Here is an 18,018-nt window from a genome sequence, read left to right on the forward strand (position 1 = left end):
ATCAAAATTGGCCTTTCTCCAATTCAGAATCTCAACCTGTGGATCAAACCTCTCTTTGTGCATATTTACTTTGAGACTAATGGTACTGTGAACACTAGATGCAAAGTGTTCCCCAGCACAGGCTTCTGTCACCTGCCCTGTCTCATTACCTAGTGGGAGATTCTACCCATCGCCTTTGCTAATCAAGAACCTGTCAACCTCTGCTTTGTCAACCCAATGACTTGGCCTCTGCAGCTGCCTGTGGCAATGAATTCCACAGATTCACCACCCTCTGGCTGAAGAAATTCCTCATCTCCCTTTTAAAGGGACATCTCCTCGGATTCTGAGGTTGTAGCCCCTGGTCCTAGCTCTCCTAATGATGGTAATATTCTCTTCATGTGTGCTCGATACAGGCAGTTCAGTGTTTGCTCACTGAGGGGGTGGATGTGCAGGGTGATGTCTGACAACAAGATTTTTGGGCATCGGCATAACTTGGTAGGGGAACACCAATTAGGCCAGAAAGCAAGATGCCACAGGCATTCCAAATCAGACGTGGGAGCAAGATTAGGAAGCAACTGGAATTGCTGACATCCTTCTGTCAGACAACAGTTTACAGTGGATGTTAACCACTGTTAACCCCACACTCTCAATAATCCAGCAGAGTTTCTACAACAGCTTCTGGCAAGGTGTAGAGCAAGATCCCATGAACAACTGGCCCAAGGGATTAACCTTCCATCATCCCCTTCCTCCCCACCTGGGCCAGGAGCAGCTCCTCAGGCTGTGTGGTGCCAATCCAATGTCACTGGGAAGGAAGTGGAGTGGGAGGGTGGTGGGCTGGGGCCTACAGCTGGGCAGGTGGGGCCCCACAGGTCTCTGCCCACCTGCTTTGCCCCCAGTCCTGGCCCAGTGCAGTACAGGAACCAACCATCCTGGGCACAGCAGGATCCCATTCACCTGCCAGACCACCAGCTCTGAAACTCCACCCAACTACACAGGGTCGCAGGATTGAGTCCTGCTCAATGCATCCCTAGGCCCAAAAAAAAAGTCCCACATGCAGCCCCGGGAGAATGCTGCTTGGTCTGAGGTCACTGGAGGACTGTCATGGCCTTCGGGAAGCATCCAGACTGAAAAACTGGGTGGGACAGGGTAGGCCACAAAGCCTGTCTCGGTGCTGTACTGGCCCCTGTTGTAGAAGGAGCTGGCAGAAACTATTCTGTATGGAGGTCACCAGCTAGAAAAATCAAGTGGGCTCTTCCTGTGCAATTCTTCCATCAAGCTCCCTGCAGACCAGAGGCCATATCTGGAACTCGCTGCTGGTCGGGGAGGGGCCCCCACTGGTTGAGACTGAAGAGGGGCACCGCAGGCCAAGGCCTACCTGAGGAGGAGTGGCCCACGCAGGCCAATCTCACGTAGGAGGGACACAAGTGGGCAGTGAGTTACCAGAGGCTTGGTGGCAGCTGAGCATTTTTATAGCACTTTCGTCCAGTCACACATTTAAAATAAAACATGAAATATACAACAATTTACACATCGCGACGCTCACTCATCATCCGGAACTCACTTGGGTCTGCCCGCTGGTGGGCATTAGGGAACGAATGGGATCTGCTAGGAGCGAGGGGGAGCCCTGGTGGGGTGGAGTGCGCACCTTTGGACTGGTTGGAGGCAGTGAAGTGAGTATAAGGAGCAACTCTGTCACAAGGCCTGTGTTTGCTTAGGAGGTGAATACTGAGGCTAGGCCCTGTTACTGTGGCAACGGGTCTAAGCCTAGGAACAAGACATGGAGACTAGGCCTGGTAGTGTCTGTCACTGGGCTGAGGTGCACACATGAGGGCTCCTGGCCCAGGAGAGGCCTGGCTTATTCTGGGCCAGTCCATCCCCAGCGGGGAGACTTTTCTTCAGAGAGTAGGCAGGGGGTCTCACCTTGCCCTTCTGGAGGGGGGGGGGGGGGGGAAGAAGGGGTGGATGCAGAGACGAGGAGTGGATTTGAGATAAAGCTCAACTAAAGAACAAAATACACAGGGAAAAAGAAATAACTGGTAATAAATAATCTGAGGCCTTTCGAGTCAGTGGGTGTGCACACACGCCTACTCCCAGCTTGTTTGAACAAAGAGCACAAGTGCACCAAGGGGTGAAACACTTGCTTGGATGCAAAGGATGTGGACAAGGTCCTTAACGAATACTTTACATCAATATTTACCAAGGAGGAGGACCTGGAGGCTCGGGAGATCAGTATTCATGTGTTAGGGTGTTTAGAAGTAAAGGAGGAGATCGTCTCTTACAAGTGGATTAAGGTGGGTAAGTTCCCAGGGTCTGATGGGATATACCACAGGGTAATGAGAGAGGCAAGTGAAGAGACCTTGGTCAATATCTTTGTGTCCTCTAGCCACAGACGAGGTCCCGGAGGACTGGCACATGGCAAATGTTGTTCCATTATTCAAGAAGGGAACCAGGGATAATCCTGGAAACCATAGACCGGTGAGTCTCACGTCAGGGAAATTTAAGAGTATTTGGAAAACCATGGTCTAATTAGGGAGTGCCAGCATGGCTTTGTGAAGGGCAAGTCGTGTTTTACTAACTTGACTGAGCGTGTTGATGAGGTGACGAGGGTGATCGATGAAGCTGGGTGTGGTCTACATGGATTTTAGTGAGACATTTGACAAGGTCCCTCATGGGAGGCTCATCCAGTAGATTACAGTGCACGGGGTCAATGGCAACGACCGTTTATATTCAGAATTGACTAGTCCATAGAAGACAGTAGTGGGTGAAGGGACTTATTCTAGCTGGAGGTCTGTAATTAGTGGTGTTCTGCAGGGATCTGTACTGGGACCTCTGCTGTTTGTGATGTATAGAAATGACCTGGATGAAAATGTAGATGGGTGGGTTACTAAGTTTGCAGATGACACGAAGGTTGGTGGTGGTGTGGGTAGTGTGGAAGATTGACAAAGAATACAATGGGATATAGATCAGTTGCAGATATGGGTGGAGAAATGGCAGATGGAGTTTAACCCGGCCAAATGTGAAGCATTGCATCCTGGTAGGTCAAATGCAGAGAGACCGATACACTGTTACAGGCAAGACCCTTAATAGTGTTGATGAGAAGAGAGATCTTGGGGTCCAAGTTCATAGCTCCTTGACAGTGGCTACACAGGTCGATAAGGTGGTTAAGAAGGCTTATGGAATGCTTGCTTTCATCAGTTGAGGCACTGAGTTCAAAGTCAGGAAGTTATGCTGCAACTTTATAAAATCTGGTTAGGCCACATCTGGAGTATTGATACAGTTCTGATCGCCCCACTATAGGAGGGACGTTGAAGCTTTGGAGAGGGTGCAGAAGAGATTTATCAGGATGCTGCCTGGTTTACAGGGCGTGTGCTATCACGAGAGGCTGGATAAACTTGGGTTGTTTTCTCTGGAGTGCCGGAGGCTGAGGGGAGATCTGATAGAGGCTTAAGAGATTATGAGAGGCACAGATAGAGTGGACAGGGAGTATCTGTTTCCCAGGGTAGAAATGTCTAATACCAGAGGGCATGCATTGAAGATAAGAGCAGGTGATTTCAAAGGAGATGTGAGGGAAGTTTTTTTTTAAAAAACACACAGAATGGTGGGTGCCTGGGGTTGTGGTACAGGCAGACATGTTAAGGGCTTTTAAGAGACGTGTAGATAGGCAGATGAATATGAGGGAAGAAGTGGAAGATTATGGAAATTGTGTCGGCAGAAGGGATTAGGTTAGTTGGCCATTTAATTCATTTGGTGTGGCACAACATTGTGGGCTGAAGGGCCTGTTCCTGTGCCGTTCTTTGTTCTACCAAACCCAACAGGCAGAGCCCCTGCCTCCCAGTGCCAGAGAGACAGGTTCAACCCTGACCCCCGGCACCTTCTGCGTGTAGATTGCATGCTCTCCCACTAGCCGTGCGGAATTCCCTCCCTCATGCCGATCACTTGTGGGGCCGGTTGATTAATTGGCCCCAGTGAAAGAGAATCCGGGAGTTAACATGGCATCGATTCCAGGGTTAGCACAGACTCGACAGGCCAAATAGCCTCCAACTTGATAAGTGAAATGGGAACCACTGTCTGATCAGGAACACAAAGGCCTCCAGCACCCCTCCCCTCAAAATGGGATACAGAGATCCTGATGGTAGTGACCCCCACCCCAGGGGCTGTGTGCAGGTGGAGGTGATTCTGAAATGCCTAATTCTGCTCCTATATCTTACGGTTCCCACTGAGTTGCTATGACTGAGGGCATATTTCTGAAGAATATCCAAGTCAGGATGCTGTAGGACATGGAGGAGAGACAGTGGGTGGCTTCTACGAGGACTATGGTCTCCCTCTCCCTATAAAGGGAGGCCCATCACCTCGTTTATCACTGGTCCAAATTGGGCCAACAATGAGGCAGCAATGGCTGTGCTAGGGACCCAGCTGGACAACTGGATCCCAGCGGGAGCGGGTGGGGATAAACGGCACGGGTGGCATTCAGCCTGTCCATCGTCCCATTCGGCCTACCCACCTGACCTTCCCCTCCCCGGAAACGAAATGAGGAGCGCGGGGGGGGGGGGAGAATTAGGTGCACAGGTCCTGGCAGTGCAAAGTAAGGCACGACAGGCGGAGGGAGGAGCAGGAGGCAAAGTTTCCGGTCGATGGCCCTCATGCTGAGGAATTAGGTCGAGGCTGAAGCCCAGAGTCCCTCTCCCCCTCGGAGAGTCCAGAACGCCGGGGCAGGGGCTGGTGATAAGGCGGAGGCGACTTCGTCTGAAGGACTGCAAACTCGCCGGACGTCTCCTGCAGCTGGATAGGCACTGAGGCGATCAGAGGGTGCGGAGGACAGGGTTGCCGCTGACCCACCCTCTCTCAGAAGATCTCGAGGCCAGTGGGTTATCCAAGGCGCTGGGTTTCCATGGTGAACTGATCCAGAATGTCCAATCAGAATCCACAGGGCGCAGATGAAGAGAAAGGTCACCAACATGGAGAGGCCCGGTAAGGTCTGATTGATGGAGGTGGTTTGGGCCCAATAGGGGTCTTTCTCCTCAGAATCGGTCGATTGTTGATTGTCCAACCAAGGGGAGGGGTATGGAAGGGGAAGGGGAGGGAGATAGAGGATGGAGGGTTGGAGAGGAGCGGAGTGTAGGGAGGTAGGGATGGAAGACCTCCTTTTAAATAACTGCAGAAAGTCTGGTTGAAAAGCCAGAGGTCTCTCCCCCCTGCCCCCCCCGCACCACTTCAGTCGTCCGGCATGGCCTTTGTTAGGGGTCCACGAAGGAGACCATGATATACCGCGTGCCTCTGGTGGTCGGCAGGCCCTCGTGGAAGTGGGTCAGACGTCCCGGGTGCATGAGTGACCAGCCCTTGCGTGGACTCTCCACCGAGCAGTTGTATCTCAGGAACTTGCAGCCTCCACCCTGTCGGAGAAAGTGAGACAGTCGGTCTGGGCAGCGGAGTGAGCAGCCCTCCATAGCCCGGCAATAAACACACAGATGCACACACATTCACGGGAGGAACTCAGCGGGCCAGGCAGCACAGGACAGGCCCTTTGGTCGACCATGTTGTGCTGACTTTTTAGCCTATGCCAAGATTAATCGAAAATCCCCTCATACCTTCTGATATTAGTCATTGCCACCCTGGGGAGAAAGGTGCTGGCTGTCAACGCTATGTAGGCCTCTCATTCTCTTTCACTCCAAAGAGAAAAGCCCTAACTCACTCAACCATTACTCATAAGAAATTCTTTCTAATCCAGGCAGCATCCTGGTAAATCTCCTCTGTAACCTCTCTAAAGTTTCCACATCCTTCCTATACTGAGCTGCCAAGAACTAAATACAATACCCCAAGCGTAGTCTAACCATAGAGCTGTAACATTACCTCTTGAATTCAATCCTCTGACTGACAAAGGCCTGCACATGCCTCCTCAAATACCCTATCAATTGGCACTGGAACTTTGAGCGATCTGGACTCCAAGATCCCTCTGTTTGTCCACACTGCGAAGAACCCTGCCATTAACCCTGTTCTCCAGTAAAGCTTCAGCATCACCTCGTAGCTCCTGAACTCAATCCCCTGACCGATGAAGGCCAACAAACCACCCAATCAACTTGTGCAATGGATCCCTGTGGGAGAAATGGACAGTTGACATTTTGGGCCAAGACTCTTTGGTCAGGCCTGACCTGCCGAACACTTCAGAATCTCTCTATCTCTTGGTCTGGGCTCCTGGGCTGGCAGCTGGAAACTCTGCGGTGACATCGGTTCGAATCTCACCTCAGGGGTGGGGAGATATTCAAATACAAATAAAGAGACACATCCAAGTTCAAGTGAGTTTTTGGTAACCAAGGATGGTTGCATTTCAGGGAGAGAAATAAAGGTAAAAATAAGCTTTGACTGTCACATGTACATCGAAGCATACAGCAAAATGCATTGTTTCTATCAAAATAAATGAGCGAGGATTGTGCTAGGCAGCCTGCAAGTGTCCACAAGACCATTAAGATATAGGAGCAAAATTAGGTCATTTGACACATCGAGTCTGCTCTGCCATTTCATCATGACCATTTCCCTCTCAGCCCCAATCTCCTGACTTCTCCCTGTATCCCTTCATGCCCTGACTAACCAAGAATCGATCAACCTCTGCCTTAAATACACCCAGTGACACGGCCTCCACAGCTGCCGGTGGCAACGAATTCCACAGATACACCATTCTCTGGCTAAATAAAATTCATCCTGGTCTCTGTTCTAAAAGGATGCCCCTCTATTCTAAGGCTGTGTCCTCTGATAGTAGACTCTCCCACTATAGGAAACATCCTCTCCACATCCACTCTGTCATGGCCTTTCAACATTCGATAGATTTCAGTGAGGTTACCCCTCATTTTTCTGAATTCCAGTGAATACAGGCCCAGAGCCATCAAATTCTCTTCATATGACAAGCCATTCAATCCCAGAATCATTTTTCTGAACCTCCTTTGAACCCTCTCCAATGTCAGCACATCCTTTCTTAGACAAGGGACCCAAAACTGCTCACAACACTCCGAGTGAGGCCTCTCCAGTGCTTTATAAACCCTCAACATTACATCCGTGCTCTTATATTCTAGTCCTCTTGAAATGAATGCCAACATCACATTTGCCTTCATGAGGAAATCTGCAGATGCTGGAAATTCAAGCAACACACACAAAATGCTGGTGGAACACAGCAGGCCAGGCAGCATCTATAGGGAGAAGCACTGTCGACGTTTCCGGCCGAGACCCTTTGTCAGGACTAACTGAAAGGAAAGATAGTAAGAGATTTGAAAGTAGTGGGGGGAGGGGGAAGTGCGAAATGATAGGAGAAGACCGGAGGGGGAGGGATGAAGCTAAGAGCTGGAAAGGTGATTGGCGAAAGTGATACCGAGCTGGAGAAGGGAAAGGATCATGGGATGGGAGGCCTCGGGAGAAAGGGGGGGGGGGGGGGGTGGGAAGCACCAGAGGGAGATGGAGAACAGGCAAACAACTAAATATGTCAGGGTTGGGGTAAGAAGGGGAGGAGGGGCATTAACGGAAGTTAGAGAAGTCAATGTTCATGCCATCAGGTTGGAGGCTACCCAGCCGGTATATAAGATGTTGTTCCTCCAACCTGAGTTTGGATTCATTTTGACAGTAGAGGAAGCCATGGATAGACATATCAGAATGGGAATGGGACGTGGAATTAAAATGTGTGGCCACTGGGAGATCCTGCTTTCTCTGGCAGACCAAGCGTAGGTGTTCAGCGAAACGGTCTCCCAGTCTGCGTCGGGTCTCACCAATATATAAAAGGCCACACCGGGAGCACCGGACGCAGTATACCACACCAGCCGACTCACAGGTGAAGTGTCGCCTCACCTGGAAGGACTGTCTGGGGCCCTGAATGGTGGTGAGGGAGGAAGTGTAAGGGCAGGTGTAGCATTTGTTCCGCTTACAACGATAAGTACCAGGAGGGAGATCCCTGCGGAAAGCAGAAAGAGGGGGGGAGGGAAAGATGTGCTTGGTAGTGGGATCCTGTTGGAGGTGGAGGAAGTTACGGATAATTATATGTTGGACCTGGAGGCTGGTGGGGTGGTAGGTGACGTCAAGGGGAACCCTATCCCGAGTGGGGTGGCGGGCGGATGGGGTGAGGGCAGATGTGTGGGAAATGGGAGAGATGCGTTTGAGAGCAGAGTTGATGGTGGAAGAAGGGAAGCCCCTTTGTTTAAAAAAGGAAGACATCTCCTTCGTCCTGGAATGAAAAGCCTCATCCTGAGAGCAGATGCGGTGGAGACGGAGGAATTGTGAGAAGGGGATAGCATTTTTGCAGGAGACAGGGTGGGAAGAGGAATAGTCCAGATAACTGTGAGAGTCTGTAGGCTTATAGTAGAAATTAGTAGATAAGCCATCTCCAGAGATGGAGACAGAAAGATCAAGAAAGGGGAGGGAGGTGTTGGAAATGGACCAGGTAAATTTGACGGCAGGGTGAAAGTTGGAGGCAAAGTTAATGAAGTCGACGAGCTCAGCATGCATGCAGGAGGCAGCGCCAATGCAGTCGTCGATGTAGCAAAGGAAAAGAGAGGGACGGATACCGTATAGACTTGGAACATGGACTGTTCCACAAAGCCAACAAAAAGACAGGCATAACTGGCACCCATACGGGTGCCCATGGCTACACCCTTGGTTTGGAGGAAGTGGGAGGAGCCAAAGGAGAAATTATTGAAAGTAAGAACTAATTCCGCTAGACAGAGGAGAGTGGTGGTAGAGGGGAATTGGTTAGGTCTGGAATCCAAAAAGAAGCGAAGAGCTTTGAGACTGTCTGGGTGGGGGATGGAGGTATATAGGGACTAGACGTCCATGGTGAAAATAAGGCGGTGGGGGCCAGGGAACTTAAAATCATTGAAAAAATTCAAAGCGTGAGAAGTGTCACGAACATAGGCCTTCCTTGCCACCTACTCAGTCTGCAAATTAACCTTCAGGGAATCCTGCACGAGAATTCCCAGCTCCCTTTGCACCTCAGAAATTTAATTTTCTCTCCATTTAGAAAACTATCTATCCTTTTATTCCTTCTACCAAAGAGCATGATCATGCACTTCCTGACACTGAATTCCATCTGCCATTTCTTTGCCCATTCTCCTCATCTGTCTAAATCCTTCTGTAGCCATTCTACCTCCACCTAACCTTGTATCATCAGCAGTCTTTGCCACAAGGCAATGTTTCTGGCGCCAATACAGCCTGCCCACAACTCACTAACCTTGACCATACGTATTTGGACTGTGGGAGGAGAAAACCCACGTGGTCACAGGGAGGACGTACAAACTCCTTACAGACGGCAGTGGGAATCGAACCCTGTTCAGCGCTTGCTGGCTATGTAAAGTGACTGTGCTAACTTCTATGCAACCGTTCAAAGGTTCATTTTAATATCAGAGAATGTATACAGTGTACAACCTGAAATTCTTACTCTTCGCAGACATCCACTAAACAAGAATGATACAATGAATGATAGAAACATCGAAGCCTCCTCCCCATCCTTCGCACAAACAGCAGTAAAAGCAACAACCCCCCCACGCCAGTAAAAGCACCAACAGCTACCACCCCCACCATGCAAGCAACAGCAGAAGCCCAAAGAGCCCTTGATCCAGAACCCATCAAACTACAGACCACACAACTGCACTTTGGCATCTTAGACAGGCTCTCTGTCCCAGCGAGGGAGAGAAAGCTCACTTCTGCAACAAGGGCAGAGATCCTGCCCTCCAATATAATCGTCACTGACTTTGACAGTACAGAATTAGGCCCTTTGACCCATCACGTTTATGCCGACCTCTTTCCCGTTTACACCAATCCCATTTGTCTGCATTAGGACTGTATTGCTTTTGGACCACAGTTCTAACCATTTTTATGCCATGGACCCTGCCATTAACCAAGGGATCTGTACATGCCAGGTTGAGAACCCCTGTTCTAGGCCTTGCCTATTGAAGTGTCTGCCCACATATCTCCTTACTTGGTCTGGCCTCGAGGTGACTCCAGGCCCAACCACTTCCTCAGTACTGAGGCGACTATGGATGGGCAATATAGGTTGGTACGGTCAGACATGTCCACATCCTGGGAACTACCTCCCTCTGGGAAGGCAATCCCACTCATCGGGGAGGGAAAGACAAATCGTTGGAGGAACACAACAGGTTGGACAGCACCTGTGGACAGAAATGGGACAGTCGACGTTTCGGGTTGGGACCCTTTACCTGGACTGGATGAAGGGTCTTACCCCGAAATATCGACTGTCTATTTCCCACCACAGATGCTGCCCGACACGTGTTCCTCCAATTTTTTTTTTGTCTGTGTTGGCCTCTGTTGTCTTAGAAGAATTAAGGAGATTCAGATTGGGAGACACTGGGTATGAAGAGGTGAGGGGATGGGAATAGTGACAGAGGCTGGGAGGCGATGGGTGGATCCGGGTGGGGAGATGGAGGAGGGGAGAGTGGGAAAGGTGATGGAGGCTGGGAGGTGATGGGTGAATCTGGGTGGGGAGATGGAGGAGGGGAGAGTGGGAAAGGTGATGGAGGCTGGGAGGTGATGGGTGAATCTTGGTGAGGATGGGAGGTGGGGAGAGTGGGAATAGAGGCTGGGAGGTGATAGGTGGATCCAGGTGAAGGGGAGTGATGGGTAGGTGGAGGAGGGGAGAGTGGGAATAGAGGCTGGGAGGTGATAGGTGGATCAGGTAATGAAGGGTGAAAGGCAGATAGAGGAGGGGAGACAGGGAACAGCGATAGAGGCTTGGAGGTGAGGGGTGGTGGTGACAAAGGTCTACAGACGGGGGGATCTGTTGGGAGAGGAAGGTGGAGCAGGGAACCAAACAAGGGAGATGGGGAGGGCAGATGGGAACAGTGTGGGGAGGGGACCCAGTGGGAGGAGTGTGACGGTGATGTTCAGATGGAAGAGTTTTGGGGAGGGTGTGGAAGGAACTGGGAAGATCAGGGGGAGAGAGAATGGGGAAAAGAGGGAGAGCAGGATACTTGAACCTGGAGCATTCAATGTTTATGCCATCGGGATGCAGACAACCCAGAGAGGGATATGAAGTGCTCTTCATCTAGGCTCATCCTGCAGTGAAGGAGGCCCAGGACAGTACCTGGAGGAGGTGACGGAATAGGGAGCGGAACTGAAATGGGAATTTGGGAATTGGACAGAAGGTCGTGGCACAGGAGGCTGGGAATTTGGTTAAGCGTTGGACCACAGATGACCGGGAACTGGGGAGGAGGCCGACAGCAGGGACCAGAAAGCACACTCCCGTACTCTGGAACGTGACCACTTTCCCTGGCGGATATCCGCAAGGGTCGGATAGAATGGACATGGAGAGGATGTTTCCTCCGAACAGAACAGAGATAATAAGACGGTGGTGAATCTGTGGAATTCATTGCCACAGGCAGCTGTGGAGGCCAAGTCATTGGGAATATTTAAAGCAGTGGTTGACAGGTCAGGATATCAAAGGTTACAGGGAGAAGGGAGGCAATAGGGTAAGTGATCAGATGGTGGAGCAGACTTGAATGGGTTAATTCTACTCCCACACCATATGGTCTGACGGCTGGGAAATTTATTGGAAGGGTTACCGGTGGGATTAAGGGAGAAAAGGAGGAATGGCCAGGGATAGGGTGGGAGGCTGGTCCCTCACCCCTGCCCAAGGCTTCGGCTGAGGTGGAGCAGTTACACAGCGAGACTCCGCCAACTGCGCGCGAAGCGCCAGGGAACACGACTCACCCTGAGGTAGGGACCGCCAAGGGGGGAGCAATGTCTCGTTCAGGCGATGTGCGCGGAGGGAAGGAGGGAGGGCAGGGGTCCTGACACCTACCTCATAGTCGACACCTTTGGTGTTGAGGGCGATGTTGATGGTGAAGGTGGAGGAGTCGTGATGGGGTCGCAAGGAGGGCTGTTCGTCGGGACGATAACGGACCATGAAGTTCATGACCGCTTCCGCCTGTGGAGAAGACACAAGGAGTGAGACGGGTCTCCCCCGACAACACACACTGCGGCTGCCTCGACTACACAAGGACTACCATGAGATAGGTTTACATAGCCCACGATGGACCTGTACGGAATGCCATTCTTTCAACAAACTCAAACTCTTCCATCACACATAAAACCTCCATTTTTTCCTTTCATCCAAGTGCCTATTTGAGTAGTTGAAAAGTTTGGCACAACATCACGGGCTAAAGGGTGAAAACTGTTCTACAAAATATTCTACACGACCTTTTAACTGTCACCATAGTCAAGAACTCAAGAGCGACTCCCTTCTAACCCCACACGATCCTGGGATACTGCCTGTTGTGTATTTAATATTTATGTAATATTGAGTAATATTGTAAATATATTGCTCATTTAGCATTCTTTATTTGTTAAAATAATTCATTTTGGGTTATATGTATTGTCGGATTTCTGCGTATTTTCTGATCCTTTTGATTCTTCCGTGAGTCAGTAATGACGAGTAGTCTTAATTCTAAGATTTCAAAGTAGAAACAAACGTACAAAGAGCTGTGAAATGATGCTGAGAGGTGAACGGTTGCCAAGACAAAAGGAATAAAGATAGCACCTCTGAAAAATCCATAACTGATAGTAAGGAAAATTCCTTAGATAGGAATAAACTAGCTAATAGGATACATAATTAAAAACAATTACAGTCTGCCTTCCTTATCCGCGACGGATTGGTTCCGGGATCCCTCGCGGATACAAAAAACACAGATGCTCAAGTCCCTTATTCAACCTGTCTCAATCTAGTGGACATTGGGACCCAGCGGAACCCCAGACCTTATTTAACCTGTCTCAGTGCGGTGGACATTGGGACCCAGCGGAACCCCAGGCCTTATTTAACCTGTCTCGGTGCGGTGGACATTGGGACCCATCGGAACCCCAGGCCTTATTTAACCTGTCTCGGTGCGGTGGACATTGGGACCCAGCGGAACCCCAGGCCTTATTTAACCTGTCTCAGTGCGGTGGACATTGGGACCCAGCGGAACCCCAGGCCTTATTTAACCTGTCTCGGTGCGGTGGACATTGGGACCCAGCGGAACCCCAGGCCTTATTTAACCTGTCTCGGTGCGGTGGACATTGGGACCCAGCGGAACCCCAGGCCTTATTTAACCTGTCTCGGTGCGGTGGACATTGGGACCCAGCGGAACCCCAGGCCTTATTTAACCTGTCTCAGTGCGGTGGGCATTAGGACCCGGCAGCCGAGCTCTGAATCCGCAGTGTTTCTGTTTGCGAAAATAATCACGATCACGATTGAAAATAAAGTGGAAATAATAAACCGATCGGAAAGAGGTGAAACGCCATCGGTCATTGGAAAAGCGTGAGGCTATGTCGGTTAATGATCGGAACAATTTTAAAGGATAAAGTGAGAAAGGCCCTGCCCTGATGAAAGCTACAATTATTACTAAGCAACGCAGTGATTTAATTATTGGGTTTTGGGTTTTTGATCCTCGACATCAACCAGGCACGGATGGAGAACGCACTCCACAGCGATCTGTCACTGGACTGAACTCGGGAACTTCTGTTCCCGAGCCCGGCGCTGAAACATACGTTCTTAAGTGTTTTATATGCATAGAAAGGTAAAATATATACTATATACTAAGACAAACATTTGACTAACTGATGCTAAATAATACCGGATGTACCTGTTCCGACTTACTTAGAAAGAGAACTTCTGATTTTTTTTCAATCCTGATCCACGATAACCTACCTACATCCTCCCGTGTACTTTATAGTATCTCTAGATTACTTATAATACCTAATACAATGTAAATGCTATGTAAAATAGTTGTTATACTGCATTGTTTAGGGAACAATGACAGGAAAAAAAGTCTATACATGCTCAAACCACAAGTGCTGGAAGAGCACTTCCAGGTTTTCTCGATTCGCGGTTGGTGGAACTCGCGGATAAGGAGGGCCGACTGTATATCAAACGAGCTAACACTTAGCCAGTGAAAAATGCGTGTAACTGCTATACCACTTTCTGCCAGTAAGCAGGGCCAAACCGTGACATACTGAGAAAAATACATGAGTTTGTTAAACAGTACAAATCTTATAAAAAACATGGTTTCCAACAGTATAGACAAGTGAACTGCACACATCATTACCATACCATGTGATACGTGGGCACCTTGCTCAAAGCAAACACAAAGTCAGACTCCCATCTCTTCCTTTGAATTAGTTTAATGTTTTGAAGTTACAAGACATAACACTCTCCGTCAGCCCCCCCACCCCTGCCACTTTCAGACACAGCTTGCCCCTCCACCCGCTTCTCGCCCTCTCTTCAGCAGCCCATCCCCTCCCCATGGGTACCTTAGTGTAGTATCCGGGGTAGAGCTTCTCGGTGACGGGAGCGATGTACTCCCTCAGGAACTTCAGCCACTCCCGCTCGAAGTTCACCTGCTTCATGTGGATGTCCACCGTTGGGACGTTCTCGTAGCCTCCGCTGAGTCGGGTGTCCTGAGACCAGAGCAGTGCTCACTTTAAGTACATCGAAGCCAGAGGGCCCAGCTACCCCCACACACACCGATCAGGGCACAGAAAGCTCCCACGTGGAAAACAACAACCCACCACCCCTCCAGTGAGTCTGAAGCCAGGGCCCCCAGTGAAGAAACTGGTCATCCCTGCAACCCAGGGCTACTTCTGGGCTACCGGACCTCTCCCACGGGATTGGAGGCCCTTCCATTGGGAAAACCTGGCCACAAGGGAACAATGGTGTCGACAGAGAATGGGGAGCAAGGCAACGTTGGCTGCGATGGTTTGTGACATTGCCAGGGCAACCGAAACGGCTGACGCATTGCTCTAGTGACAGGAACGGACGGGGAAAGTTGCAGAGCGTGACATTCTAGCCTCAGGAAAGAGGACAGGCCTGCTGGACTGAACTAGGGTGAGCTGGTTCCAGAGCAATGGGAACACATGTGTTGTTATGGCTATTGCCCTCATGGCCTAGTAACATGGACAGGCCTGGCAATGATCTCGTCACCTTAGTAACTACATACAGGTCCGGGGTGACTGTGTTGCCTTGATCACCACGGATGAGCCTAGCGTGACCCGTTGCCCTGGTAACCATGGAAGGGCCTGACATGACCAGTTGCCCTGATAACCATAGATGGGCCTGGTGTGATCGGCAGTCCTGGTAACCAGAGATGGTCTTGGTGAAACCTTGCTGCCCTGGAGACCACAGGCCTAACGTAACCACAGATTGGATTTGGTGAACGATGCAGACCCAGCTGCCGCGAGACAGTGCGGTGGGGAACCGGTCTCAGCCGGTGCCTTACCTCATGCTTACCCCCAGACCACTGGCCGTAATGTTCCAGCTCCTGAACCAGATGATCGCACGCTTCCTCGCTGAGGACGGGGAACCAGTACACATCGGGGCACGGCTGGGGGAAGAGGGAAATATCAGTAACCACAAACCACCGCCCGCAAACACGGCACATTGGTCTTCAAGCTCCACCCTAGTTAAAACACCTTCGTGGCCAAACGGATTTGTTTCATAATGGTTCATTACAAGCTCCAATTGTAATCTGGATGTAATATGAGCCAGATGAAACGCTATACTGGAGAGACAGGTATGAAGGCCACGTCACACAGTGCAGCTCATCTCCAGTAAAGAGCAGCCCCAGACCCACCATCTGTCAGTCAGCACAGAAACGGGCCCCTCACACCCTCACTGCAGGAGGGGATAAGGGGGAAGGGGGGTAGTGGAATCTGGTACGGTAGGCGGGTAGGGTGTAGGGGGAAGGGTAGGTTGGGGAGGGGGAAGGTGAGGGGGTGAGGTGAGGGGTGAAAGGGGAGGGTAAAAGGGAAGGGGGAAGGTGGGTGGGGAGGTGGGGGGAAGGTGGTGAGGGGGTGGGTGTGAGGGGGAGGTGATGGGGAGGGACGAGGGAAAGGAGGAAGGGAAGAGGGAAAGGGAGAAAGGGGAGGGGAGAAAGAGGGAAAGAGGGGGAAGAGGGAAGAGGGTGGAGGGATGGTAAGGCAGGAGGAAGTGAAGTATGTCTACTATGCATTCTCTCCCCAGCTCAGAATAATCACTGACAGCTATGTAACAGTGATTCCAATTATTAGAGGCAACATCCCCATGAGTCCCTTCTCGACTCTCCAGTGCTATCACATCTCCTTATAGTGTGCTGATCATAGTACGGTCTGAGCAGCATTTTCTAACAATGAAACATAATGCTCCAAATCTCATATTCTATGCCCCATTCTGTGCTCAGTGGTCACTTTATTAGGGACACCTGCTCGTTAATGCAAATATCTAATCAGCCAATCATGTGACAGTAACTCCATGCATAAAAGCATGCAGACATGGTCAAGAGGTTCAGTTGTTGTTCAGATCAAACATCAGAATGGGGAAGAAATGTGATCGAAGTGACTTTGACTGTGGGATGATTGCTGGTGCCAGATGGGGTGGTTTGAGTAACTCTGAACTGTCGACTTCCTGGGATTATCATGCACAACAGTCACTAGAGTTTACACAGTATGGATCAATAAGCAAAAAACATCTAGTGAGCGGCAGTTGAGTGGGCAAATCCCTAGCTAACGAGAGAGGTCAGAGGGGAAAGGCCAGACTGGGTCAAGCTGACAGGAAGGCAAATAACTGCACGTTAGAACAGTGGTGTGCAGAAGAGCATCTCTGAATGCACATGTCGAAGCTCACAGTGGATGGGCTACAGCAGCAGAAGACCACAAACTGGCCACGTTATGAGGTACAGGAGGTGTATGAGGGCAAACATGCCAATCGCCTTCTTCATAGCTCTAATGACCGGTGTTCCTAGAGAGCAGTAGGCTTGGACAACGAGACATTGTCAGTGATTAAATCCACAAACTGATGAGCTCCACACAGCTCGGATGGATCAATAACCTGCCGTGTTTCCCTCTCTACACACGCTGTCTGACCGGTTGTGCATCTGCAGCAGTATTTGTTTTCACTGACCTGTTGCACGATGTCGTCGGTGAAGATCTGTGAGTAGTTTTCGTGAATGTACTTGTCACGCCAGTCCTACCATGAGAAAACGGCGAGGGGAAATCAAAAGAAGGCACCATGGTAACTAAGCAGGGCTCTTACAGCAGGTCCAGTCTGTGACCCCATGTAAAACACACAACAATCCCACAGCCCTGTATCAATCTCCAAACTAATCCCACTATCCCACTCTCTCCCCACAGACCTGTATCAGTCTCCAAACTAATCCCACTGTCCCACTCTCCCCACAGACCTGTATCAGTCCCCAAACTAATCCCACTGTCCCACTCTCTCCCCACAGACCTGTATCAGTCCCCAAACTAATCCCACTGTCCCACTCTCTCCCCACAGACCTGTATCAGTCCCCAAACTAATCCCACTGTCCCACTCTCCCCACAGACCTGTATCAGTCCCCAAACTAATCCCACTGTCCCACTCTCTCCCCACAGACCTGTATCAGTCCCCAAACTAATCCCAGTCCCACTCTCTCCCCACAGCCCTGTATCAGTCCCCAAACTAATCCCACTGTCCCACTCTCTCCCCCACAGACCTGTATCAGTCCCCAAACTAATCCCACTGTCCCACTCTCTCCCCCACAGACCTGTATCAGTCCCCAAACTAATCCCACTGTTCCACTCTCTCCCCTGTACAGCTCAGTGGAGAAGATTACGCTCTTTCACCTCTGGGTTTGAGAAGATTTGCCACAAGTCATTGTGCAGGTGGCTGGTGTTGTAGTTGGTCGTTGACACGAGGTGTCCAAAGTCGTCCATGTTGGTAACGTACATGAATATTCCCTGGAACCAGAAATGGATCTATTAGCCAATGAGGCCACAGACACGTGCCTACAATGCAGCTGGTATCGCCCAATCACAGCCACCGCCCAATAGGGTGGTTCCTCCCTCTGCGCAACTGGCCAATGAGGGAGCTATATCAGATCAGGCTTGCTGCCCAGTGGAATTATTTTCACAGGGAAGTGGGTCAGATTCCACCTCAGCAGAACCAGCCAATGGGGGCTGCTCCCACCTCAGTGCCACTGGCCAATGGGATTCACCTCCATTCCCCCCAACCCATGTCCACCCATCCTCCCTAAACTGTCTCCCGCCAACACCCTGCCCCAT

General features: G+C 50.5%; 1 protein-coding gene across 1 annotated transcript in view; it reads right to left on the reverse strand.

Moving 5' to 3' along the window:
* Nucleotides 1-1,430: 1,430 nt before the first annotated feature.
* The window catches only part of LOC140729257 (multifunctional procollagen lysine hydroxylase and glycosyltransferase LH3-like), a 91,201-nt gene continuing 74,613 nt past the window's right edge, over nucleotides 1,431-18,018 (reverse strand). Inside the window, exons 14-19 of the mRNA XM_073048835.1 lie at nucleotides 17,581-17,694; nucleotides 16,874-16,939; nucleotides 15,216-15,320; nucleotides 14,251-14,397; nucleotides 11,765-11,890; nucleotides 1,431-5,369 (exon numbers count right to left, since the gene is read on the reverse strand). Coding sequence (XP_072904936.1) covers nucleotides 5,214-5,369; nucleotides 11,765-11,890; nucleotides 14,251-14,397; nucleotides 15,216-15,320; nucleotides 16,874-16,939; nucleotides 17,581-17,694 — 714 coding nt within the window. The 3' untranslated portion in view covers nucleotides 1,431-5,213. The remainder of the gene's footprint in view (nucleotides 5,370-11,764; nucleotides 11,891-14,250; nucleotides 14,398-15,215; nucleotides 15,321-16,873; nucleotides 16,940-17,580; nucleotides 17,695-18,018) is intronic.

Source organism: Hemitrygon akajei, chromosome 6 (genome assembly GCF_048418815.1).
Source record: "Hemitrygon akajei chromosome 6, sHemAka1.3, whole genome shotgun sequence".
NCBI classification, from domain to species: Eukaryota; Metazoa; Chordata; class Chondrichthyes; order Myliobatiformes; family Dasyatidae; genus Hemitrygon; species Hemitrygon akajei.